This window comes from Tympanuchus pallidicinctus, unplaced genomic scaffold (genome assembly GCF_026119805.1).
Source record: "Tympanuchus pallidicinctus isolate F22 unplaced genomic scaffold, pur_lepc_1.0 scaffold3, whole genome shotgun sequence".
In the NCBI taxonomy this organism is placed as follows: Eukaryota; Metazoa; Chordata; class Aves; order Galliformes; family Phasianidae; genus Tympanuchus; species Tympanuchus pallidicinctus.
The window spans coordinates 62,566,032-62,593,904 of record NW_026294747.1 but is presented as its reverse complement, the minus strand read 5'-3'; the positions used below and the strand labels follow the sequence as shown (position 1 = coordinate 62,593,904).

Below are 27,873 nucleotides of genomic sequence, written 5' to 3'. Positions count from 1 at the left end.
TATCCTTTAGGAAAGCCCAAGGCTTTTCCAGTCCAGCGATAACTCGCTTAGGTAAAAACAGAGCCGCCTACCTGAAGTATCCCAGGATAAGGACAGCAACTGTGAGGGATCCCAGAGAGATGGAGTATCCAACAGTATAAATCAAATAGAGGCGATCAAAGACCTCCTGCAGTACAAATGATGGAAAAAATAGCGTCACATTAGAACGCGTCCTCCTGCATCGTAACACATCCACTGTAGCAGTACAGAGATTCAGGCTGTTGTACCTGTTGGGGTGTAGATCTCTGGGCTTGGGGAACCTTGGGCAATCACACCTGATGTCATCTTGTGGACATTACAGCAGCTTGGAAAGTGAAATTTCTCTTTCCTAATGGCTGGGGGAGCTGTGATTTTTGCAATGGAATTGTGACAAAAAGGGGAGTTTTGCAGCATTTTCATCCCAAAGGAACCCAAAGCGCCTTACAAACTCTCAGCCAAATCCAGAGATCACTTGTCAATTTTTGCTCAAATAGAATGCTCACCGACCTGGGATTTTTGATGGAAGAGCAAAATTTAGCTGTAGGGCTCTGCCATGCTATTGCTGATTGTCTGATGGGCAGGCTGGTTTAATGTCAGCTTACCACAGAAAACATGGGGAGGGCATATTTTGGCTCAGGGTTGTGAGAAGAAATCAATTCCATTTGTGTTTTTAATCTAAAGCAACCTATGACTATGGTTATCCAATGCAGACACAACTTCAGCTGGCCAAAATCCCATTGGAAATGGTCCTGTTCACAGGAGAACTCAGCCATTCATCCTGCAGTGTTAGCTGCCTTGCCCCTCTGTTTTAGAGCTGGGCCTATAAACCCTTAGCTTTCCATTAGATTTTGAGATGTTTTCCTTCATTCTGTAGCTGGGGCATGTCCCTTAACGTGAGGCTTACCGAACTTATCTGCCTGAAAAGGGTTAAAATGCTTGCCCCATCCTGGCTCGCGCTGCCTTTCATCATCTGAACTCAGAAATAAACTCAGAAGAAACCAACCAATTCAGCATCTTTCTCCTCATTCCCTCCTCCTCCACCCCCCGCCTTTCCCTCACCCCACCCGCCGGGCTGCAATAACATTCGTAACACGGGGTTCTGAATGACAGCTCTGATTTTGATTTGAGGCTAGCAACGCTGTCCTGGAATGTAAAACCTCAGCCCTATTACATCAGAATCCCCAGATATGTGAATGTTTCTTTGCGGTTTCCATTGGTAGAGTGGTGTGCTTGCCAATGTTAATCCTAGTGTGGATGTGTGCATGTATATATGTGTATGTGGGGACAGCAGGCACTAAAAAGTGAATATGAGGAGGCTGGAGGGTTTTAGGAAAAAAAAATATGTTATAATAAGTCGTTCCCTGCAAGGTCTGGAGCACATTTCCAGCTGCCAGACTGGGGTCATCTTTGAACTGGAAAACATTTGCCTCTATAGTGAAAATTAAAAGAAAAAAAAACAAAAAACAAAAAACCTTACTCCAAGTTCTGGACTCTTGTTCGTTTGGCAAATCGGAGGCGTTACTACGCCCAGCTGAACAAAAGCATCCCTGAGCCCCATTCAGAAATTCAACCGGAAAGATCCATGTTCCTATCAGACAACGACACCATTGTAGCAGCAATGGCCTTGGAAAGGGCCTGCTGATTGGCTGGCAAAAGACTTTTGGAGGCTGTGGTTAATTCCTCTGATTAACCACAGGGCCTCTTTTTGAAAGGACGTGGAGTCAGAACTGCCAAGACATACACATGCGTGCATGCATGCACGCTACTCTGCCTGCTTGCAGACGTAGGTGCTGCATGTCTCACCCAGCATCACAACAGAGATCCTCCAGGGAAGGTTAATTTTTGGATGGGGTGTTTAGGTCCTCGAGGAAAGCCTTGGAAGGTTTCCCAAAATGCTGAGATGAACCTTTGAGAGGGCAGTTCCTGCTTATTAGTTTCCAAGAGTGCTTGTTCTTGCGAATGGGGAGACCTGGATTTACCCAGGGGAAAATAAAAGGGCAGTTCCAGGTCTCATTCATCTCCTAGCTCAAGGGAGGTCCCAGCTGTGGAAACCAAAATGCTGAATCAGGAAAGGTCCTCCAGGTAACAAAACACTGAGTCATCTGCCAGCTGAAACAACCACCTTCATGGTCTGAGAAACCTCTTTTTCAAGCTAATGGAAGATCAAATAATTCACAGAAGACCACAAAAGTCATGCATAGCCAAGTCAAGGACATTGCTTCTATAGGCTCCAGACAGGGTGTTCTCCAACAGACCATCCTGCTACAGGAGTTCCACATGATGTCTCTGGTAAATCTGCCCTGAATGCACACTGACTGTCACTGGTCCTCTACGAACCTGTTGGAAGTGGCAACCCAGCCTTAATAAGTGTGGCCTTGCCAGTCCATAATACACTGTTTTAAAAGGTGTGACACTTTAACTCATGCCATTTAATTCGACTCTTGCTGTAATTCTTCACTGTTTCAACTGCTGATGCATGCACATTGAAAAAGGAGAAGCTGAAAAGAAACTGAAGGAAACAGAAGGATACAAAACCCCCTTCAAGATCCATGATGCTGGTGGTATGGATTATTAACAAAATGTAAAATTCACAATATAATAGCAAGATTAGGGAACATCAGTTTCATACCTGATGTCCTTGAATATTGCTGCCTGCCTACTCCATCCCATGCCCTGCTGGGATGAGATAGTGTTGGGAGAAGTGTGGTATGGGTCTAATCTTCATCCTTTCTTCTTCCCAAATACTTTGGGAAGGCATTCTTGTTGCTGAGCCACTCACACTTGTTTCTGGAAGGATTTGGATAGGTTAAGGTGGTTAAAGTGCTCTGCTGTGGGTGACTTGCCTTTGGGGTTAGTGAAATGGCTTCCCATCAAGTCAAGCACCATACTACCTCTCTAGATCATGGTCTGTGGTTCTCTCAGGCACTGTACAGCCTATGAGCCCTTCTTTTCTCCCATGCTCTCTCTGTGCATTACAAAGCTCCACCAAACCACAGCCAACCGTCTGGTCTCTCCAGGTGAACTGATCTGTCTGCTGTGAACCAGCCCACCTGCTCCTTCCCTCCCCACCTCACTCCAGCCGTAACTCAGAGATCGATGAACCACAAAAGGTGTAAGTACTATTTCAGACGTACTGAGTGCTAAGCCTGTAACAAGACCTTCCTTTCTCCCTCCCTGTTGGTGTGGTGGGAGACTTCCTCTCTGCTCCCTTCTGCATCTCAGCTTTCCGCCTGCCTGACCTCAGGGTAGGAACTTTGCTACAGCCTGATGACTTTGGGAGAACAGGAAAGAAAACAGAGCAGGAGATGTCTTCTATGTGAACTCTGAGAGTGCGTGGAAAAAAAAAAAAAAACAACAACAACCCAACAACTAAACAAAATAAATGAAACCAAGCCACCACGGGCATCCACAGGATGCATATGCCCCCTCCCAAAAGGTCTCTGCATTCCCCTCTCCCTGTGGTTTGGATATCTTCCAGGTGTGTGACCCTCAGAGTAGTTTGCTGTTAGATTTTCATACAGTGCTCAGGCCTTAACCTGACTCCTAATTTGTCTGCTTCCACCAATGGAGAGGTAATGTGCATTGATCTGAACCCAGAGGAAATCTGTTTTCCTCCAAAGAGCTCAGAGCTATATCAGAGAACCAGGCATGGGGCTTCAGGGCCCCATCCAGTGCAAAACCATGGCTGTGCTTTCCCTTTTGCACTGCAGCCTGTATAGAAAAATCTGTGACAGCTCCCTCGACTTTTAGTATGAACACATGAAGTTCCTCATAGTGGATGTGGTCCCCAGGTTTGATTTTGGATAGGTATTGTATAGATGGCTCAATCAGCTCTGACCACTTGAGGTTCAGCAAGCTGGAAGAAGGAGGTATTTGGGGCTGAATTTCATAAAAAAAGACATACTGTTAATCACCAAGTCTAACACCAACCCAGCCCTACCATGCCCACTGACTCCCTCAGAGCCACACCTCCATGATTCTAAAACACCTTCAGGGACAGTGACTCCACCACCTCCCTGGGCAGCCTGTGCCAATGCATCACCACTCTTTCTGAGAAGAAATTGTTCAATTGTTCCTAATATTCAACGTGAACCTCCTCAGGCACAATATGAAGCTATCAGCACTCATCCTACTGGCGCTGCCTGGGAGTGGAGGCCAACCCCCACCTCACCACAACCTCCTTTCAGGGAGTTGTAGAGAGCAGTAAGGTCATCCTTAGCCTCCTCTTCTCCAGACCAGATAATGGTCCCCGTCCATTCAGATCTCAAGTAAGGCTCTTTGTCACTCTCAGGACTCAATTCAGTTGTCCTCACACGTGTCCCATTATTTCAGACGCATAAATGTCCTAGCTGATTTTGAGCTGCTTTTACAAAAGCAAATAAGTTTCCTATAACTCCATATTGTACAAGCCATCACCATGCAATATCTCTCACACTCCAGGACATTTTGTTTGATCCCTGGTATGAACATAACCTATGTTACAGCCACTGGTCAAAGCCTTCAGGGCTTTGATATTATTTCCAGTGACACAGGGATGACTGACATAGACTGAGAAATTTGAATCTATATCTCTGTGATTGCATGATTTATCACCTTGGTGACTGGTGGCAACCTACATTCCAAATATCATTTTATTGCACTTTGTATCCAACTTTCTGCTTCCCCCCTCCTACGTGAGATAATGCAAGACTGCAACATTTCTGCTGTGAAGCTGAAATGGATCCAGTGGTCTTACGAGGCGTTCGTAGGTCATGCTGAAGGGTGGGATTACCAGTGTGTTAGGATAGAAAAATATGTAAGGACTTCCCAGATCAAGTATCTGCAGACTTTGTGACAGCTGCTGATTCAGATGTTGTTAATGAGATGTTATTTCTGTATTTCTAATGAAATTAGCAGGGGCAGCATCTTACTGTTCTGAATGGTAAGAGATGTCTGAAGCCTCTGTCACTAGGTCCAGCCACTGCATCCCTTCCCCTCCCTTCTTTATTCTGACATTCAGAATATAAATGTCAAATAAAAATATCTAACAAAAGATGTCACCTAAAAAGCCTAATGACAGGGAGAATGAATATTTGCAAAAAGTCACTGATTTCCAAAGCAAAGCAAAGCAAAGCAAAGCAGAAAGTTGCTGTGGAGAGCACATTTTGCCACATAATTCTCTTGCCCTCATTCACAGAGGTGTCAGGCCTCTGTGAATCCCAACAGAGATTATGGTAGGAGTCTCCCTACCCAAATACAGCTGTGTAAATGTGTTTCCAAGTGTGTTGAGAGCCTGTGTTCACCTGATAGGCAAGAAAGAAAGCTCTTCAGATTCAGCTACCGACACCAAGTTATGAGCTGCTATGTGAGATACCTGGGGATACCCACGAAGACTCCAGAACTGCTCCTGAAGAGCATGGATTTCATAGATCACAGAATAACAGAGTTTGGAAGGGATGGCCGAGACCATTGAGTCCAACCCCCTGCTAAAGCAGGTACCCTACAATGGTCGCACAGGTAGACATAAAACACCAGATGCTCTCAGCAGGCTCTAGGCATAAAATAATTTCAACAGCACTACATTAAAAAGTGCTTTAGCATTTGTAGGAACCCATCAGGCATACTTTATAGGCATGGAATGAGGATTGCACGTGAGGGTTACTTGCAAGAGTGAAGAACAGGCTTGGATAATACATTTTTATTCCTACACAAGCTATCACATCTACCCATCTTTTGTGATGCAAATGCACAACGCTTTTTGATGCTGTTTCAACTCTGTAATTCAGAACACAATGTATAAACGTGTTTTATGCTATCAGTTTGAGGATACATGAAGTTATTGGTTTCTAAAGGGACTCCAGAGAGTTCCAAGAGCCAAGGTCAGGCACAGAAGAATTTTGGTTTGAACAATGGAGTTTAGATAAAGCAGCCCTGGGCCATGCTGTGCCTTTCCTATTGTGTTTGGTATGCAATGGATTCCTGAGACCTCACTGATTTCTCTGGGAGCAGTAAAATCACCATAATATAAACAAGCAATTGCAGATGAAGAAGGGATTGGTGAGCTGAGGTTAGATCTTAGGATGGTCCATTTTGCTGGGTTGGTGGTTTCCAAGCTTAGCTAACCTCCCAAGTAGCTGGCACATATTCCTCTTCCTCATGATTTCTGTAGATGTCACATTTACCCTTAAGCCCATCCTTGAAAACAGGATGAGTCGGTCTGATTTTTTCTTTTAATAAGATGTGTTTGGCTTCAGTGTTATTTCTGGGGAGGTGGAAACGAAGGGAATTTTTGCTTAATGAGCAAAATATGTCATTACTTCTGATAATGTCTTAAAGGGTGAACATAAAAATGGCCACAGGTGACCCATCGCCATTGGCCAGTTGTGTGAAAGCCAAAGGGTTCATGGTCAAAATATTACTATGCTTTTCGGAGAGACATTGCCTCAAAAGCTGCACTCTTGTGCCAGAACCCATCAGGTCTTCCCAACTGTGCCACTTTTGATCCAAAGACTAGCTTCAAGAAAAAAGGCCACCCTGAATTAAATCCTTAGAGGAACCAAAGAAAGCTCCAAGGAGAACGACCAGTCTGGGCCAAAGGTCCTTTTAGCCTTAGTCCCTATCTTGTAGGGACAAACAAAGCAGAACAAATTATGGAATCATGGGATCACAGAATCACAGAATTGCAGAGGTTGGAATGGAACCTCTAGAGATCATTGAGTCCAACCCGCCCGCCCCCTGCTAAAGCACGGGGGGTTTTGATAGAGATAAATATACCTACACATAACATATGTATGTCCTATTGTTCCCCCCAGAACTGAAATCCAGGGAAAAGTGTCATAACAAAACAAATATCTCTGTATAATTACATACATACATATGTGCCTGTGTTTATATACAGTGCCCAACGATCCATCGAGTGATTGGTAGTAGTGAATGCCCTCTACTGATGTTCAGCAGCTCAGCGACATGAAACACAGCAGACAGACACACAGATGGTGTTTAACCACACCACCTTCCTCAAAGCGTGAACACTGCCCAATCTATTCCCTTTCCTTCCCTTGTCTTCCCGTCTCTTTCTAAACACTGCAAAGAAAATAAACGGTTCAGAGCTGCCCAGTCAGGGTGCTGGGCTGGCGAGACAGCTCTCAGCTTGTCTCTTCAGAGGCAAGGAAGCTTTCTGAAAAGCCAGAGTGCAATTGGGATGGGGGATGTCCATGCACATCTCTTGGGAAGGGAGCTCTTTCTCGGGAAATAACAAAATTTCTCATGGTCTCCGCTGCACCAGTGAAGGGTTATCTTAAAAGAAGAATATGAGAGTTTGGAAAACAGCCCAAAGGAAACCATCTTATCTTCCCATGGCATGCTACGAGGACACTTTCCCATGAAACTCCTTTCTACGCTCCGCAAACATTTGCCAGACCGTGTCTGAGAGATGGTTCTTCGTAGCAAGATTTAAGCTATCTGCAAGGTATCGGGAGGAACACACTGCAAGAGCTAGCTGCAGCCTACCTGCTGCACTGGCTGACGAGAGGACATCAATCTTCTGAGCTGTCACTCCAGCGTCCTTCAGCAGTGCTAATTTTCCCTTAGAAAACAGCCTGAGAGCAATTGCTCACCGAGCAGTTATGAGCTGTTAATTCTCCCAGCTCTAATGGCTTTAGCATAATTTGCTAATTTCAGAAAGTGGTTTCCTTGCTGCTCTGTGTGAAATAATCCATTACATGATTCAGGAAAAAAAGTAATACAAGACACAGACCTTCTTAGGGGGTGTTTGCATGCTACTTTGGTCAATATTATAATTATTCCCACAGAGGCTAAAATGAGGAAGCTACACACCTAAACAAACATACGTGGACATATATATGTGTATGTGTACATGCACATGGGTGTTTGTTTAGGTGTGTCTGTATACACAGTTATCTATGGATATAGGCCTATTTCTAGAGATAGCCAAGCAGATACGTACAGATTGTCCCAGACATGCATTTCTTTCCTAATGCTTTTTGATGCACAGCTTCTTAAAATTTTCTCTTGTTGACATCTGCTCAGATGCTGTCCTGCTCAGAGCCCATGATCCCCATTTGGAAGGCTGGTTAAAAGCAGCTGTTAGTGGTGACGCAAAGATGCTGTGCTCCTTGGGGTGGATGAGGGAGGGGGGAAATAATAATAGCAAACAATGTCTCTCTAAGGATGATGAGTCTATCTTGCCAAATCCTCTGATTCTCACATCTCTTGGAATATTTACTTTAAGCAACAATCAAAGGAAGGTTTATTAACATCAGTGCTTCAGAATCGTGCCTTCCTTGCTTCTGATAGTCACTATACGACAAGGAAAAAAAGGTTATTCCTTTTTTTTTCTTCTATTTCCACAGTGCTTTTTGTACTGGGAGGTCCAATGGTCACACTTGTCACCTAAGGTGCAACTATCTCTAGGACAAAACTTGACAATTACATGACAGCATGCAGCATTATGAAAATGCAAGTACAAGGGTAATAATAATACTAGTGACAATGAATAAAATATGTTGTTGAAAAGCATGTGGTAATCATGATGCAATTCCAAAGCTAGGGGAAACCTCTTTTATTTCTAATGTTCTTTGGCCTGGACAGGCATTGCTTAGGCAATACCAGATTATCCATTTAATCTGAACAATAAAGATGGAGTAGTTTGTCTCACCATTAAAAATCATTAAAGTCAATTCTGTGCATCTAGAACAGAAAAGTAATGGCAAAAGGTGACTGAGCCTTGTGTACAGAATAATGAGGATAATAAGCTCTTTGGGAGGGTTTAATTAAAACAGCACATAGAAGCAGAGGTCATGAGGAGCAGTGATTTTCCAAGTAGGGGCAGAGCAAAGAACACAAATGCAGTCTTCTGCATCTTGGCACCTCATCTAATGTCTGTTAGGAGACACTGCCCCAGTGCTCCATTTGTGAAATGACTACCTCTGCACTGAGGGAGACACAAGGACAAATACAAGACACCCCAATATACACAAGGACAACAGACTTTGCTTTCAGCATTTTCTTCTTCCAGCCTGGGGGTGGGAGGTCTCTGTTTCTTCCTTGTGATGATAACAAATGTACAACTTGCTCTACTTTATACCCTTCCCCTGCAGATTAACTAAGGCCAAGTCCTAGCCTCCAACATGGGAGGTTAAAAACAAGGGGAAATCTAGGAGACTTGCTCAGATGGAGGGATCTGAGCAAGGTGCTCAGCTGAGAGAGGTGGGAAAGGGGAGGTGAAAGGTTAAGAAGCAGAAGCAATTTAGCAAAGCTCTCAGTGTGAGATGCTCAATGACTCCATCACCTACTCCAGAAACCATGCAAAGACCTCTGGGGCTAAAGTAAGCTATTTCTACCATATAGAGGAGATATGTTCCACCAAAGCTCTTCTAAAAGAAAACATCACTGAGACATCATGCAGTAGTGGAACAGAACCTGGTGTACACAAAGATGTCTACAGTTTTACTGCATGATTCAACATATGAAGACAATAAAATAACACCTTTCCTTACTAAATAACTTTATTCTCCATCCTTGGAGATATCCAAAGGCTGTCTGGACGTGGTCTGGGGCAACTGCCTCTGATTGAGCAGGACGCTTGGAGCAGATGACCTCCAGAAGTCCCTTCCAACCTCAACCATTCTGTCACTCAAATATTGTTTCACCATTGGAGAAGAAATACAAAAACTATCTGTGATCGGATTTAAAACTAAAAATATTCTCCCAAAGGGACTGTGTGTCATCTTCAAGCTTGCTCTTTACTGTGAAGCTTACAGTTTGATATTTGTCTCCAACTGTCTGAGAATAACCCTTGCTGCAAAGGATCAGTTCCCACTACCATACCCCATATCCAAGGAAAATATCTTCTAAACACCACTGAGAAACAAGAGATTTTTGCCAAATACTTTGCAAGTTAAAGAAATAAGAGATCAATCACACAAAGGTGGAAATGTCTCTTCCTGAAAAAGAATGTCACACTCCCTCTGGTGGCCCCATTGACAGCAAAAGTAAAAAAGAAAAGAACAAAAAAGCTTCTGTGATGCACTTGGAGAAATTCAGAAGCCCTGCAGAAGCACTACACAACTGGGGCAGACACAGATATAATATTTGTGCCTCGCTGTAGCCAGTTGCTGCTTTTCCAGTTGTCTAAATGTAAACTAAGTCAGAGTAACGCCCATAGATCTGATATAAACAAATATTCATCTAGGAGCATATAAACCTTCTCTATGCACCTAGAGTCTCTTTTCTGACCTCTGGACTTGTGTCTCTCCTTTAGAATTGTGACTAAACCAGAATTAGTTAAAGATCTGCTCTTACATGTTAATTTGCTTTAGCAACAGACTTTTTCCCCACTCGTCTCCAATGAACAGACCACATAGACCAGATCCTGTAGCTTATGCTTTGTAACAAGGACGTTCTGTGTTAAACACCTACAGAAACAGGGTCACTAACAATTTGATTAACATGGCTTTTCCCCTCTGTATATGCATCCCCTAGTCTACACAAGCACAAACGAATAATTAACAATAATCTAGTAACAAAATCACTGTTTGGTGGGGTAGATGGAGCCTCAATGACACGAGGCATGACTTCCAATCCCTTCTTAGTGTCTGTGAACCGGCTCCATATTTCCCCAAAATCTCTTTACAAATGGAGTCATGTCAACTGAGTGAACCCTTCCTGGCCTTGAGAACCATTTCCCATTCAAATACTTCCTATCCAAACAAACACACACCTTTGGCAAGCTTGGGTGTGGTTTCCAACAGAAGGCAGTAAGTTAAAGCTCATCAGGGGTTTCAAATGAGGCAGCACTCCTCCAGCTAGCCCTGGATGAGGCCAACATTTCATGCCCCATGCAAAAATGTAATTGCCTACCCTCTCCCTTGTCTCGTTGGTGAGGAACTTGGCACATTCACTGTAGTTTGCCCAGGTGCGGTTGTTGCCTGGAACCAGCTCCCAGCTTCCATTCAGGTCACACCGGCGATAAGCATGGCCTGTAGGAGAGAAACAAGAGGCAGTATAAATGGAGCTAGACCTGAGAGGAGAAACCTCCTCTTCAGTTCAAGGGTGGATTCCAAAGAACTCGGTGTCTCTTGCCTGCTTTGAAGCTCAGCCACAAGAGCACAATTTCTATCCCCTTAGAAATCTTAGTAGTTTTCTGATAAACCCCAGAGAGCTAACAATAAGTTGCACTTAGTTTAGATCAAGATAGTGGCTCTAAAATCTAAGGAAAGAAAGTGTAAATTTCAAAAGCACAGTATCATTCTCATAATTACAGCTCTCTCTATGAAGAAAAAACAACAACACAGCAATCTTCATTCTGTTGCTGCTCCTTTACAGATTTGGTGTATCTCAAGGTAGAGTTTTCCACGGCTACCCTGCTCATGATGATGGAAAGGGGAGAGAAGGCATGGTTTTGTCTTGTGACAGCTCACAGATGAAAACATTCTTGTTCAGATGTTTGTGTGGGGATACAATTGCGTGGGTTGTGTGTAAAAATTCCCATTACAGTTAATGAGGATGAGACCAGTTGAGAGATCTCAGTGACTGCAGAGGGAGACTTTGTAGACACATCTTCTTGAGACGCTCACTGCCCTAGGCAGCTTCACCAGTGGATATTTAAGAGGTGGAGAATCCGTGCTGTCGGCTTATGGAAGAAAAAGGGAAATAGAAATGGGTCACTTGTTCCTTCCAGACCCTAACTTGAAATGTATGTCTTTGGAAAAGGTCATCTCTCAAGAGTTGGGCTGGCTTGGCTCACAGTTTCTTATAGAAAAGGCAGGACATACTACGTGCAACCAGAGTGCACTGAAACACAATTACTTATTTTCTGAAAACAGCAGCAAGGCTCTGCTAGGGATTTATCTTAATTCTTTAATTTTGCAGGCATTGGGTGCAGAGCTTTGCCTGAGAAAAGAGAATGCATTCGCTTTGGAAATACACTGAGGGGTGAGTGTGCTTCAGCTGCTTCTAAAAACATGCACAGACTTTGTGGCACCAGAAGCGAGCCAAGAAATGCAGTGCCTGAGGGAAAGTGTGATAGGGAGGAATTCACGTGTTCTGGTTACCAACACTGTTCTCAGATAGTCACTGTAGGGGTCTGGGCAGAGAGTAGGGGTTAGAAAGAACAAACTTGTGAAGAATATAAATCAGGAGGATATCTTGTAGATTTCTATCGCTACCTGAAGTTTGTTTCAGCAAACAAATGTGGGTTTGTAATGCTGCAAGACTACCTAGTTGTACTTACAACCCATTGTGCAGGTGGGAAATGTATGTTAAAAATGAGCTTTTTTTTTTTTTTTCCCTCTCTCTCTCTCTCTCTCTATATATATATATATCTTCTATTCTATTTCTATTCTATTTATATTTACCCTTGCTTGGATAAGAGTCACCACGCAAGAAATTCTAAAGGGGATTTCTAATTCCATGCCCCCCAGATCTCTCATTGCTGTGGTTTTGCTGACCATGGGGACAGCACTTACCTTTGTGATTGAAGTCATAGATGTACTCAGGACATGGCATAGCCACCACTTTGCCCGGCACACCTTCTGGCCAGCAGACAATACCATCCCACTCAGGAAGACAAAAGCCATCTGTGTAAGAGACACAAACATGAACAGCAGTCACCGTTTTGAAAGGATTACCCAAGTCGGTAACACTGTTATCCAGGGCTGATCTTGGGTATCACTGCCATTTTCCTTTTAGCATTTAGCTTCAGAAGGTTTTGGGTTAGGATGTGTTCAGCAGTGGGACAACAAATAGGCAGAATCATAGAATGGCTTGGGTTGGAAGGGATCTCAAAGATCACCCAGTTCCAGCCTTCCTCCTGCAGGCAGGGATGCCACCCACTAAATCAGGCACCAGCTCAGGCTGCAGGGCCCCCTCCAACCCAGCCTTGAAAACTTTAAGGGATGTAGCATCCACAACTTCTTTAGGAAAAATCCTGTACTAAGGAGCTAAATTGTGCTGTGGCTACATTGTGAGGCTCATAACAATCAGCTCAGACCTCTCTGAAAGGCACTTAACACCCAGATTAGATTGTGATTTCATGCCTAGACACCATCAGGCCAAATTCAGCTATCATTTTTACTTATTATTTACATCAGCCAATGCTATGGTACACCACAATGTTTTGCTGCTTTCTGAGATTCCTCACTTACCTAATTCTGAGTGCATTTTTAAGTAAGGCTAAGACCAAAAACAATCTGTAGGGAGGTCCCATGGCAGTATTTTTTAAAAGTAGACACAGAATATTTTATTATCTTGTTACATAAGCAGTAAAGTGATGGAATCTGTTTCCTCCCTCATCTGACACTTTTTGTCTATGACTTCACTTGTTCTAGCTTCCTTCTGCCCCTCCTTCCCAGTGATGTAACCACGGGCCAAGATGCAGGCCATGCACTGATTGATTTGGAGCCCTGCCCATGCTAATTGCCTGGCAGTGCACACATGCTGATTGACCAGCTGCTGCTTGCAGCCAAGCACAGCTTACAATGATCGAGTTTCCCCAGCTTCTCTCCTTGCTTACTCACTATTTTGGATTTCTGCATTTTGCTCAGTCACCAATTTTCACTGAGCTGAGCAGAAAGAGAGCGGGCAGGAGAAGAATATTGTGGGAGCTGTTTATCTCTGTCTGTTGTACAACCTCCTAACTTTTTTGGAATGGAATGATGTGATGGTTCCTGATGGATTTTTCTTTAAATCATTCTTGTTCCTCCTTTTTGTACACTGAAGAAAGCTAAAACACCACTGACAGAGAAACCCTGCCTCCTCCTGGAAGGTCACCTCTGCACAGGACTCCCTCTTCCCTGTGTATGGCTTGCTTGCAGAAATCTGTGATTAGTGTTTAGTGTAAGGAAAAACAGAGACACAAATCAAGAAAAATGTCCTTTCCCATCTTTTAAGTTTCTTTTTCCAAAAAACTGACAGGTACGTAAGTATGTATTTAAAATACTTTGATTCTCATCTTGCAGTTTGCATGAACTTGCAAATTCATGGAATCACAGAATGGTTTGAGTTGGAAGGGACATTTCAGGGCCATGTGGTCCAACCCCCCTGCAATAAACTGTGAACACCCACAGCTCCATCAGGTGCTCAGAGCCCCATCCAGTCTGACCTTGGGTGTCTCCAGGGACATGAGGTGTTCACAACCTCTGGGAAACCTGTGCCAGTGCCTCACTACCCTTATCATAAAAAAACCTTTTTCCTTGTATCCAGACTAAATCTCCCCTCCTTCAGTTTGAAACCATTTCCCCTTGTCCCATCACAATGGGCTCTGGCACAGGCTACCCATGGGGGGAGGGGGTTGGACTCCCCATTCCTGAAGGTGTTCAAGAAACGTTCAGATGTTGTACTGAGGAGCATGGTTTAGTGGGGAGATATTGGTGATAGGTGAATGGTTGGACTGGATGATCTTAGAGGTCTTTTCCAACCTTGGTGATTCTATGATTACATAACCAAATCCAACCTAGTGCTTGCTACCCCTTTGCACTGGGCTGCATTCACTGCAGCCATTGGTTAAGATCCAGCTACAGCAGCATATTTGAGATGGAAAGCTAGCAGTGGTGAATCTGATCCATCTCCACTTTCAGAACAGTCCCTGGACTCCATGCTATTAGCAGCCCTCAAAAAAAGGAGTTTATCAGCAGCATACAAAGTGTCTGACAGGGAGAAATTACATGAAAATCAAAATAAAATAGAGCAGCCTGCTCTTATCTGCAAAAGAGCTCCAATAGCAAAGAAATGATAAGCCCAGCCAAGATCTCAGCATGTTTCTTCAATATCAAAGCTAATGCCTTCACAATCTTTCAGCCCAACTGTAATTTATCCTTTATAATGCATGTGCTTTCACAAGATTGAATAAGAATCCAGGATTGCTTTAAAAACCTTTGGCTGGTGCAGGGCCCTCCAGGGTCGGAGCTGACAGTGATCAATTCAGTTTGCTGATATTTCGGGACATGAAAAACAACAGAAAAGCTCATCATTTAACAGCCTGATTCCTCATCTTTAATTTAGCGTTGATGAAAAGGACCAGCCTAATCACTGCCTATCATTTGAAGCATTAACTGAGAGCGGGGGCAGAGCAGCTGACATTCCTTGGCATCGATGTGATAAATAGGATGAAGTTCAGTGCGTGTTCTCTGCTCTGAGAAGGAGGAAGAACAGTACCAGGCTTTCCTATTCATGAAAGCTATGTAAGCCCTGTCCTTTGGCTAATTATTTTGCAGGATAACTTACACCATGAAAAAGTTTATTTTTTTTTTTAGTTCTGTATAAACATCAGAAGAAAAAGAGGGGAAAAAAAGCCCCACAAAATTTGGATTAGGACAAAGGGTTATTTCTTCTGAGTTCTTACTGCAGAGAAGAAAATAAATAAGGATTTCATTTAGCCCTCAAAGTGCTGTTACCTAAAATAAAATAAATTCTTTTTACAAAATAAACTTGGGTCAGTTTAAAAATGAAAACTATGGATAAACTGTTGAGGAGAGAAAAAGAATCATCTGAATGCCATGCTCTGAAATACTCAAAGTCCTTCCACTTCTCTAATGGGTTTAGAACAACTTGCAAAGTTCAGCCTTCATTTGTAAGCGGATTCATTCAAAATTACACTGCAAGATTTTGTTCGGAAAGAATTCATCTGGAGAACTACTTTTACAGGCACTGGTAGAGGTTGCCCAGAGATGGTGGAAGCCCCGTTCATGGAGATACCAAGGTCAGGCTGGATGGGGCTCTGAGCACCTGATAGAGCTGTGGGTGTTCCTGTTCACTGCAGGGCAGTTGGACCAGATGGACTTTAAGGGTCTCTTCCAACTCAAACCATTCTATGATTCTAAGTACCTGGTGATGCTTCTTCCCCATACTGTAAACATACCCATACATATTTCCACACAGTGCACTCATTCAAAGGAAAACGGAATACAGAGTAATTTATTTTGGGGTACTTTAATTCTTCCTTATCTTCCCAGAAAAGCAGAAGGTTGAAGGCACTGTGCTGTTAGGACCCTTCTGGACTGCTGCAATATCAGTTGGGCAATCTGGGGAGACATCAGCTGTCCTGCTAATATAAAAAAAATACCATCTTTGCCACATCTCACTGCATCTGAAATCATTCAGTGCTTTTGTGTATTCACCCATAGAACTGAGCCATATAGAGGTCTGATGGGACTGAATCTTCAGAAAGCATTTGAGTCTCCCAAGCAGTGCAAATGAATCTGTTGTGATTATCATAGACTATCGTGACACAGAAGCATAGAATCATAGAATCATAGACTCATAGACTCATAGAATCATAGAATGGCCTGGGTTGCAAAGGAGCACAATGCTCATCCAGTTCCAACCCCCTGCTATGTGCAGGGTCACCAACCAGCAGCCCAGGCTGCCCAGAGCCACATCCAGCCTGGCCTTGAATGCCTGCAGGGATGGGGCATCCACAGCCTCCTTGGGCAACCTGTGCCAGTGCCTCACCACCCTCTGAGTGAAAAACTTCCTCCTCATATCTAACCTAAATCTCCCTGGTCTCAGTTTAAAACCATTCCTCCTTGTCCTATCTTCTCCACCTCTTCGTCATCCTCTAAAAGAGTAAGAAAACTCTCATCATTCCCTCCCTGTAAATTTCTCTGTGATGATTTGTAGACACCATCCCCACATCAATTCCTTCTTCCATTGCCCTGCTGGCTCTACTCTGGTCTGCCCAGCCACGTGGCATCTTTACCATTAATGTGATGGTTGGACTAGATGATCGCAATGGTCTTCTCTAACCTTAATGACTTTATGATTCTGTGATTCTAATTTCACCATCTTGAGGCCACTGGTGTGATAACTGGGACCAACTGGACCAAAGTCTGCATCATCTCTCTCCGATTTTCTTCTGCTTTGTTCAGTCTGGAGATCATTTAGCAATAGAATAGATGATGGGAAAGAAAGATTGTTCTGGCATTGTTCTGGAATCCAAACAAGACTTGTTGTTTTTCTGTTTTCCCAAGTATTTCCTCCAAATATTTTTTCTTAGTTTATAAAAATATTAACACTGCTAATAACTCAGCTTCTTCCTACTGTTTTCCTGGTCACTTCTCAAAACAGATCCACATTGAATTACAAGAAGAAATCTGAAAAATGTCCAGGAGTTTCAGGAAAACAATATAAAAATCCATAAGCTGACAGTTTTTCTCTATGGTTATACTTTAGAAAAATCAATTTTACAACTTTTTCATTTAAACTGTCTTAAAAAATAAAAAATAAAATCCAACATCTGCAAGCAATGTGCTTTTGGCATGCTGAAAAATGAGTCTCTCCTGAGACAACGTTGTTTAGAAGGATGGGTAATCATAAGGGATCCTGTTTTTTGTTGCTGATTGAAAAGCTCTTGACAAACCCATATTTTTTTTTGGTGAAAAATAGTTTGAGGGTTCAAATATGCTGTTTAGATCAATGCAAGTGGGCAGGTTTGGGACAGGAGGTCGCATGTTCCAAATGAACTGGGAACATTAATCATTTCTTTCCTTGGAAGAAATGGTAGAATTCACTGAAGATGTAAGCCAAAAAGAATGCATAAATTTGAAGAAAACAAGCAAATCTGGTACACATCCCACATCTGATGTTGGACACGTATCAGTCATTTGGGCAGAGATGAATGGAGGATATGGCTTGTGTCTCAGGCATGTACATCAATGGGAGAAGCTCCTCTGCATCCAGAGCCGTAGTTGTAACACTTGTGGATGAAGGTAGGGAAGGTGGGAAAGGCCTCTGTCATCTCTGGCAGAACTGGGCTTGGACGTGTTTGAAGAAAGTTTGTGGGCTCTCCTTCAGCCAAGAAACTTAAACTCTTCAGATGGGTTCAGCAAAACCATTTGACTAAAGAGCTTGCTGGATCCAACAAGTAGATTTTCTCTGCAGTTGTTTCAAAAAGAAGAGATGCTCACAGGGCAAGCTGTTTTGGTTGGCAGTCCTGGGGTCCTTATTGTAACCAGTCCCCAGAACCTGGCATAATGCTTTCATTCATCAGATTTCAACCACTAATATATACATATTCAAGCCTCTATCCTCTGTCTGCACTTTTGGATTGCAAAGCCATCATTGTGGGGTTGATAGAAGTCAACTGCGGAGGCAGGAATTGAAGCTTTGTCTCCTAAAATATATTCTGCTTCTTTATCCCATAGTAGTTTGCTAGGAGAGGCTTCATAGGTCCTATGATGTCCTTGCCACTGGTCAAAGAAAACAGCCTCTCAGGGGAAAAGCTTGTAAATTCCTTTGTTGAAGAGGAACAGAAAGAAAAAATTCTTCCAAGAAAGAGAAGGACTGTTGGGTTGGGGAGATTTTGCTGGTGGCCCTGGAGGAAAATAAAGGCCTGGTCTACCTAAATGGACAACAGAATGAGAAAGGTTCTTCTCATCCTATTGGTAAGCACTATGAATGAAGATGAGCTTCAAAAGTGGGAGAAGACGCATAAAGAAAAGTGCTTTAAATGGCAATGGACAAAATTCATACAAGAAATTAAGACAGAACTTCTAACCATCGGATGGGCCTTGTTCAGGATGAGGCTCTAGGGAGAAAAAGTTTCACGTTCCTAAGTGATTTTAAGATGGCATCTCACTAGATTAAATGGAGCATTAATAGGGCAGTCTGAATTATTCTTTCCTTCCCAAGGACAAAGAAGCCAACCCAACCCCTCCTGTAAGTGGTTGTTATGCTCTCACCTCTTGATCTTGAGATACTCAGCTCATCACTTCCTTAAGACAGAAGAAGCCACTGCAGAGTCTCTGTTTTTTTCCCCTGCTATGCTGATGTAAACCTCACCTCCGGTTTCCTGATGCTTTTACTTTGCTTCTCAGACCATCTATCCAGCTCAACTGAGGCCTCATTCTTTCAAATCCCTTTTAACCTGGGCTCTTCCTGGAAAATCTCACATGTATACCAGCACTGAACATCTTACTCGTGTTGCCAACACTTCTTGTTATTCACAGTAGGCTCTTTTATGAGTGGTAAAAGTGGGACCTAATAATACATGCTTCTTAAGTGTACGTATACATTTGTTCATTTCAAATGATGGGATCTCAGTATCATGCAAATGGGATTATTTCCCCAAACATTCTCAGATTTGTTGCCAACAGGTTGAAGGAGGCGATCTTGCCCCTCTGTTCTGCCATGGTGAGACCTCACCTAGATACTGCATCTAGATGTTGAGTCCTCAGTACAGGAGGTAGTGAAGCATTGGCACAGGTTGTCCAGAGAGCTGGAGGATGCTCCATCCCTGGAGACATTCAAGGCTAGGCTGGACCAAACTCTGAGAACCTGACGGAGCTGGAGGTATCTGTGTTCATTGCAGGGTAGTTGGAATCACAGAATCACAGAATCACAGAATTGTAGGGGTTGGAAGGGACCTCCAGAGATCATCGAGTCCAACCCCCCTGCCAAAGCAGGTTCCCTACACTAGGTGGACTTGCTGGCCTTTAAAGATCCCTTCCAACTCAAATGATTCTATGATAAAATCTTGTTTCTCCCCCTAAAGCAGTTATCAAACACCTACTGGGTACCTCATAGATTGTGACTGGCATTATTGAAAACCAAACATTAGAGGATAGCTTCTGCAGCTCTGAGTGCCTTTGCTGCCAGTCACAACACAGCAGACAAACCCAAGGAGACTGGCCTAGAACATCCATCCTGAATGCTCTGAAAGTAAATGATCCAAATCTTCAGTCATGAGGCTGAGAGACCAAAGTCTCAGCTGAAGTCAACCCCAAGGGCTCAGGGAACAAAGTCCCCAGTGAAATACTGAGGGATGTGTGTTGGTGTGTGATGGTGCTAAATGCTACTTTCATAGTTCTGTAGAATATCACAAGCTGGAGGGGACCCACATGGATCGTTGAGTCCAACTGCTTTCACTCACTGCTTTCTCAGGGGAAGGACTCAGGTCATAACTCTGCAGAGGCCATAACAGCCTCAAAATAATCATTTTGACAAGTCAAGACATTTGGAAACCCATCAGCTCATGTAGAACTATGCAGAAACCACAGCACCTCAGTGAAGGGCACACTGTCAATTGCAATACACTGAGCAGATGTGAGTCAAAAGTCTGATTTATTTCTCCGCTTCTTCATGCCATTTTATCACAGTTCATCTTTGCTCATCTTCTAAGGCTGCACTGTAAAATCCTCCAGGCAGGGCATATGTTTAGTTCCTGGAGGTTACTATTAAAGTACCCATTCATCTTGGACTGTCATGAATACTCCCTTACAGTAGCACTGTACTACAGAGTAGTTATAGTTGCATAGATTACCATAGTTTTGGAACAGATGTGCCTTAAAGCTCTCCTTATTCCTCGAGGGTTGAAATCTCATTGCACAGAAATTGTCTTCATTATTGCAAGCCAATAAAGTATTCAGGATGGTGCATGTAAATGCTGTTTGATGTCACTGCCCTGGGACTTGTGTTCCCTGTGTGCTGCAGGTTGATAAAGTGGAGGAAAGAAGAAGGGAGAGGAATTTTGGGGCCATGCCTGCTCACTGCTCATCTCCTAGGGTACAGTGGGTGCTATTCTCTTATTCTCTCCTGCCTGATCTGTTTCCCTTTCCTCCTTCCTCTGGTTTCTTTCCCCCCGACTCTCAGTTCTGATCTCTATGCAAGTGGCACAAGCATGCAGAGAACACATTAAAACCATCTGTGAAGCTGCTTGGCAGCTGGGTAAATGCAAACATGGTCTTGAGGTGTTTATCTAGGGGTATGGAATTATAAATCAGCCCAACTTATTCTGGCATCATGCGAGGCATCAGGGAGACCACATTTGGAATACGGTGTGCAATTGTGGTCGCTCTATTACGGGAAGGACATTTGGTGGATTGTAAAAAGGCAGGGAGGAGCAACCAAAAAAATGACCCAGCATTTTAGGACAGGAGTGAGAGAAAGGGAGGGCTGGATGGCCAGTTTATGGGGGTGTTTGGTGCAGCAGATTTATTTCATAGCTGGCTGTCAGAGCATGGATCATATAGATCTGTGGGTGGGAATGTGTGCAGAAAGGGGTGTCTGATGGCATTGCCTCTGCAGCACAACACAGCAGGAGCACGTATCTGTTTTGGGGAAGGATGCTCTGTATGCCTCCGAGGACTTTTGCATGGCTGGCTAGGAACAGTGCATGCATCCATGAAGACCTGTGTTTGTGAATAGGTTCTGTGTTTTGGGCAATGTGAGGAGTGGGATGGGATGTGTGCGTGAAGATCCTGCGTGCCATTACTCAGAGACATTTGGTGGTCTGTGCACTGGCATTTAATGGGCAGAATACCCCTTGAATGCTCAGTGCTGGAAGAACTGGACTTAAGAGGGGAAGGACACATGGGGCTGGGTGTTGCTCCTTGTCACAATAAGGCAGAACGGGAAAGCCACAAAGTTCAAAGTGCTAACAGGACACAGTTGCAGAGTGTTGGCCACCATGACATCATTAGCTCATTTCACATGTTACCTGTCCCCCCACAACCCAACAGATGAACCTTCAGCATCCCGTGTGGCAACACCCAACATACATTACTGGCTGGGCTCATCCAAAGCATCCTCCTGTCCTCATTCTGTGGAATCCAGCTCTTCCAAAACCCTCCAGATCTCCTTCCAAGAGCTTATAGCACTGGTCAGAAATCATTAAATATAAATGTAGAAATTAGCACGGCAACAAGTATTTCAGTGCAGCTGTATGTGCTGTCATTCACCCTTTCTCCATACACACATGAACCATTTACACCTATTGTTACCCCTAAGACCTGTTCCTTCTTTGCACCCAAAAGACCAGTTACTGCTTAGAACACACTTCTCAGTAGGACTGGAAAGCTTTAGGCCATAAACCCTCACAGGTTTTGTACAAACAGGGAGAGGCTAGAAAGAATAGGAGAAGATATGGAGTTTATAGTGAGCTGGGATGTTCAGGGAAAATCCTGAACGCATTTGTGCCCTTTGACTTCAAGGCCACCTGAGGATACTCCCTACCTCTGAGGACAGCCTGGCAGGATGGATGACCAAGGGATGGTGGTGCTGGGCCTCTGGATAGAAAACACAGAGCAGGAATTGCTTCTTCAAGCCGAGAGATTGCCTAGGCTTGCATACAGGTCCTTTAGGGACAATGGAGCAATAAACTCAGGTGGGCAGCCCACATACCTTGGGTGAAAACACATGGCTTCTCAACTAAAAATAACCCCTCTCCCTAGCAAATAGGTTTGTTTATTAAAAAGAAAAAAAAATAGAATGGAAAAACAACACAGCCATTTTGAGGCAAGCTGCAACACACCTAAGACTCTGAGAAAAGACTGCCGATGGCCTTCACTAATAACAGGTTTGTGTAAAAATCTCTCCTGCCCCACAAAATGTCCCATCTCCTTTTCCAAACCAGGGAAAGACAGGCTTTTAATTCACAGGCGAAAGAAAAAAAATCAGGTCTGATGGCTTATGGCTGGGAATTTCACTTCATCCCCTTCCAGGTTTAACTTTGGGGTGGCATAAGGCTGCCCACCATGGCTGAAATCTAATATTTATGTACGTAGAAGAGAAATTTTAGGGTTTCCTGTTCTTTCTGAAAGTCTTTCATCTAGAGACTATATTTAAAGAAAGAAAAAAAAAAAGGAGAAAAAATGAGAGAAAAGAAGAAAGGAAGCCAAATGCTTGTGGGGACAGAGGTTTTTCCTTTTTTGTGTGTGTGTGTGTTGTTTAGTTTCTTTTCTTTTTTTTTTTAATTATTATTTATTTAAATTTTTGAGCATCTTTCCCTCAGTACATTAGCTAAAAGCAGCAGATGAGGAACATATCCTGAAAGAGAGATGTGAGAAAGCACCACATGGGGCTGTACCCATGTCAGCCCCACTCCGTGTGGGTTGGAGCCCATGGCAAGTCCTGAGGCTCAGAGATGTACCTGGTGGTTAACCTGGAGAAAGCAGCACTGTCTATGAGGTCTGTGTCAGGAGGACACAGGGGTCTCAATCCTCTCCTAGCAACTTTAAAACTAATGAAAAGTAACATTTTTAGGGGACAAAAAAGAGAATTTGGAGTTTTTACAAACTGTGTATATATATATATATATATAAATTTATTTGCTAGGTTTTTCTTATGGACTATCTAATCTGCTAGTAATATCAGGTAGAACAGACACATGTCTCTGCTCTCCAGAAATGCTTGATGAGTCTATGCTGCACCCTGATGCCCCTTAGAACCATGGAATCACAGAATCATTAAGGTTGGAAAAGACCTCTGAGATCACCAACCCACCCCACCATGCACACTGACCACATCCCTCAGTGCCACATCTCCTTGGTTCTTGAACACCAACAGGGAAAGTGTCTCCATCACTTCCCTGGGCAGCCTGTGCCTATGTATCACCACTCTTTTGGAGAGTAAAATTGTCCTAATATCCAACCTGAACCTCTCCTGGTGCAACATGGGGCTATCTCCTGTAGTCCTATCACTGTTACCTGGGAGAAGAGGCTGACTCCCACCTCACTATAACCTCCTTCCAGATAAATGTAGAATCTAATAGTCTCCCCCTCTCCACGGAATTCCTCCAGACTGAGCCATCCCAATTCACAGAATCACAGAATGGCCAGGGTTGGAAGAGACCCCAAGGATCATGAATTTTCAACCCCCACACCACATGCAGGGCCACCAGCCTCCACATTTAATACCCAGGGCAGCCCAGGCTGCCCAGGGCCCCATCCAACCTGGCCTTGAACACCTCCAGGGATGAGGCATCCACAGCCTCTCTGGGCAGCTGTGCCAGCTCCTCATCACTCTCTCTGTGAAGAACTTCCCCCTGACATCCAACCTAAATCTTCCCTCCCTCAATTTAAAACCATTCCCAATTCCCTCAGCTGCTTCTCATAGTAAGATTTGTGAAGCCCCTACCACTGTCAAAATGGGACTTAGGCATGTATGTTGTTAAATTGCATCCATCTTCTTTCAACTGAGCAAGACATTGCTGAGCCACGGCAGCAGATAATGTATTTGAATACTCCACCTGACAGATTTGCCTGGTCAGTTTATCAGGGCATGGGCCAAGGATCAGAGAAAAGTTAAAATTAAGACAGATGTTGAACTTCCAAAGGCTAGAAGCCTTTGTATGTCTCCTTCCAATAAACATCTCCTTCCCATGTTTATAAGAAAGTGAACACAACTATCCTTCATGCACCTGTTAGCCTCTTCCTTTTTTTCCCCTGCAATGATTTGTTCAAGTTTTAGGCACACTAGCCAGGTTTTACAGGCATTTTTGGTAGCTGGAGCTACGTGGAATCAGCTCTGAGACAAAGATTAAACCAACGTTAGCCAGATCTGTAAATGTAGGCTGACAGGGACAACTTCAATAAGAACCTGGAAGCTGCTGCCATTTGGCACTGCAGCACAAGGCACATGGCACCTGCTAACTACCTTGCTAACTGCCTGCTTCCAGAAGACAACACAGCTTGACTTGAGATGCTTATCTCTCTGAGCTTGCTGCTTACTGAAGAAGAGCTAATGAGGTCTATGCACAGGCAGGATCACATTTTCCAGTCAAAGAGCTTGTGCTGGTGTGTATCTCAGCCCAAATTCAAGCCCAAACTGGAAGAGTGTTGCACAGAAACCTGCTCCTCAATCTCATCCAGTGGTGCTGGACTTGCAGGTCCCTCCTGCAAATGATCTTCTTCACTCACACTGAAGTGTGAAGAATATTTCTAACCTGTGATTAACAGGCAAACGTGTGAAGAGTGCAAAGCTGCAAGGAGAAAAAGGGACCAGCAAATATCAGCACCGGAGTTTGATTCTGAGCTGATCTGGACTACCCTCTCACCTCTTAAAACCCACAGATCTCACTGTAATTCTGATATATCACATTATTCTGAATGAACATTAGCGTGGGGAAAAAAAAGTGCTGAATGATGGCTGAAAGCAATGAATCTGAGACAAATCAGTGCCCTCACTGAACTGAATGGGAATCTGCCAGCTCACACCAGGCAAAGAGCTGGCCTGAAAAATACACTCAGCAATGTGACGGGGAAAAAAAGGAGGAGAATCCAGGTACCCATTGCACTGCAGGAAATTTCAAATGTGTTTTCCTCATTCCAAAACAAAACCAAAGGCTTTAAAGCGAGCATGATGATGAGAGTTTTGAGTTTCAGTCAAGTGGGATACGTCCAAAGACTTTCATTACTTTCTGTCCACCTGGATTCGAATCCTTGGAGCCTCACCTTGAATTCCAGGACAAAAGGAAATGTGGTTTGTGGTTTGTGCCCTGGCTGAAGAGTAAGGAGATGAGAATCCAAACCTTGGCTCTGCCACAGACTCTCCTTTGAGATCGGAGGTGAGGCGTTGAATATCCCTGTGCGTCAGCTCCCAAGAATGAGGACAGCAGCCCTACCGAGCTTTTATGCCAGCTTACGTGATATTTTGTTCTATCTAAAAATGTAGAAATTAAAAAATAAAAAAAAAAAATCAAGGTGTCCCAGATTCACTCACTGCTTCCAAAAATACAGATCATTGCCTATTACAGAGAGGAGCAAATAATGCCACTGTGCTGCCATTGCACCCAAGCAGAGGCAGAATTCAAGTAGCCATCTGCCAGGTGGTATCGGGCAAGGGATAGCCAGGCTTTTGAAGAGGTATAGCCATGCATCCATGGAACACCATGATAGCAGAGAGTGGATGCATACACCCCTGGATGTGCAATTGAGCTACGTAGGTGGAATTAGAGGGGGCAACAAGGGATAAATTGCCTTGGGTTTCCAAAATGTTTGATGTTTAGCAGGCAATGCTCAATGCTTACCCCAATACCTTCCATTCCTGTTCCTCTCTCTATGATGATCCTCTTTTTTATGTGGCTGTATGAGGAAGCTGATTCAGCTAAAAAAACAAACTTCCTCCAAAAAGGCTCTTTCTGAAGCTCACCAGTTGCCCCACTTGGTCCTGCCCAAACTTGCATGCTAAGGAGAATCTGAAATAGCAAATTAATGGTTCCTGTGCTAAGAAAATTGATCTCTGCACATGGGTCCTGTTACCACCGTCCATTTCTGCTTCTTGGCTTAACTGTATTATCAAGAATATAGATGTATGTTGAACTCACTCCTTCTCTTAGGTACAGAGGTGCCCTCCGGGACCGGATAAGATGCAACACACAGTCAGGAGTCCCTGGGACTCCATCTTCTTGTCTGAGAGGTGAGATATTACTGCTGCCTCCTGAAATCTCCCAGGTAAGCTATTCTGGCTGCCTTTGAGCTGGCAGAATAGAACAACGCTGCATTCAGTCTAGTTCAAACATAGGTATGTTCTTGGAGTGTTAGTGAGATCAGATTTGTGGGAAGAAGCCCTCAAGGAGTGCCTTGGGAAAGCAGGAGCTGTCTGCAGAAGTGTGCATCCCACAGTTCAGAGAGCTGCAAGAGGGAGGCATCCCTGCATGCAGATGGCAATGGATGCTTACTTATCTCAAGATCCTCTTCTGATGCTGTTCTGAAAGCTGTAACACTGGATGCAGAGGGGGCAGACAGAACTCCACAGCAGAAATATGAGAGGCAGCCCTCAGGCTGCACAGCAGTCTTACTTGGCACAGAGCTTGAGTGAGTATCTAGTGCAAAGTAGCTCTAAAACAGCCATAGGGTCAAAGGCCTCATTTCCTGTAACCTTTGTGGTTAAGAGCTTCCCTGGAGAGATGGGACTCTCAAGTCCTGAACTGCTGCTCGTTGACCTCGGCCAGGGGTTTTATGCTGGAACTCTCTCCTTTCCCAAACATCCTACACCACTGGGCTCTCTGCTGGGCTGTCCCACAGCTGAAGGCTGCTGCAGTGCTCCTGGAGTAATACTGGCTGTGCAGGAAGATTAGAGCTGGGCAGCTTAGTCCCAGCTCTTGCTCTAGTGGTTTTTCGATACTTTTAGATAGAGTGAAGTAGAACTAATGGAAGAGATTTCAGTTTCCTTTTTCACCTTTCATATACCAGGCAGTAACAAACAACTAAATAAGGAAGACTGAAGAAGTCTCATCCTTTGACAACTGTGTGATGTGCCTTCCTTATGACACTCAAAACAGATAAACTACTCAACATCTACTGTACTGGAGTCACCGATCCTTGATATCTGAGCCTCAAAGGCTACAGGGAAGATGCAATGTCTACAAAAGCCTCAGTATCCCTATCTTGCAACTCTAAATCACCTGGATTGGATTAACAGAAATGCTTGTTGGAAGGGACCTCTTAACATCTCTTGTCCAACCTTCAGTCTTAAAACCAACCCAAAGTTAGGTCAACCATGGCTTTGCCTACCCAACTCTTGAACACCTCTAAAGATAGAGATCCCACCACCACTCAAGCAAACTATTTCAGTTCTGGGTACCCTCTTAGTGATCACACCATCATCAGTAAGCACATAACACTGTATCCTAGGTGTTAGGTAGTTCATCTAAATAGCAATTGTGTGTTTAATCTGTGATCAGTTTCCAGAGATATTTAGGACTCAGATGTTATCAAAAGATGCCCTCCTCCATCCACTAACTCTAGAAGGAGATTGGATGTTCAAGTTCATCAGTAATTTTCCTCTTCTATATGCCATCATCATCACTTTGACCACTTTGGCTAAAATTCATAATGTTCTCTTATGGCAACAGTTTTTGATTTACGGGCATAGAAACATTGGCATATTGATGACACAGGCTGCTATTATTATTAAATTAGAGGGCTAAAGGGACATGGGCAGATCTCTCTGCCTGCGGAATCATGTTTTATCTTCAGGAAAGTCCAGGTCTTTCTGAGTCTGAATGGGAACATTTTGGGGAATAACTCTGTTCCACATCACTGCAAGTCCAAAGTCATAACAGAAGGAGCCTGGTGGGGTGATAACACAAGAATAATCTTATGCCACCCAAAGAGAAGCTCCTCAGGAACGCTTTGAACA

At 43.8% G+C, this 27,873-nt stretch overlaps 1 protein-coding gene across 1 annotated transcript in view; it reads right to left on the bottom strand.

The window, feature by feature from the left end:
* Positions 1 to 27,873, bottom strand: part of PTH1R (parathyroid hormone 1 receptor) — a 104,107-nt gene that overhangs the window by 21,461 nt on the left and 54,773 nt on the right. The window contains exons 3-5 of the mRNA XM_052695952.1: positions 12,486 to 12,596; positions 10,879 to 10,997; positions 72 to 166 (exon numbers count right to left, since the gene is read on the bottom strand). Coding sequence (XP_052551912.1) covers positions 72 to 166; positions 10,879 to 10,997; positions 12,486 to 12,596 — 325 coding nt within the window. The remainder of the gene's footprint in view (positions 1 to 71; positions 167 to 10,878; positions 10,998 to 12,485; positions 12,597 to 27,873) is intronic.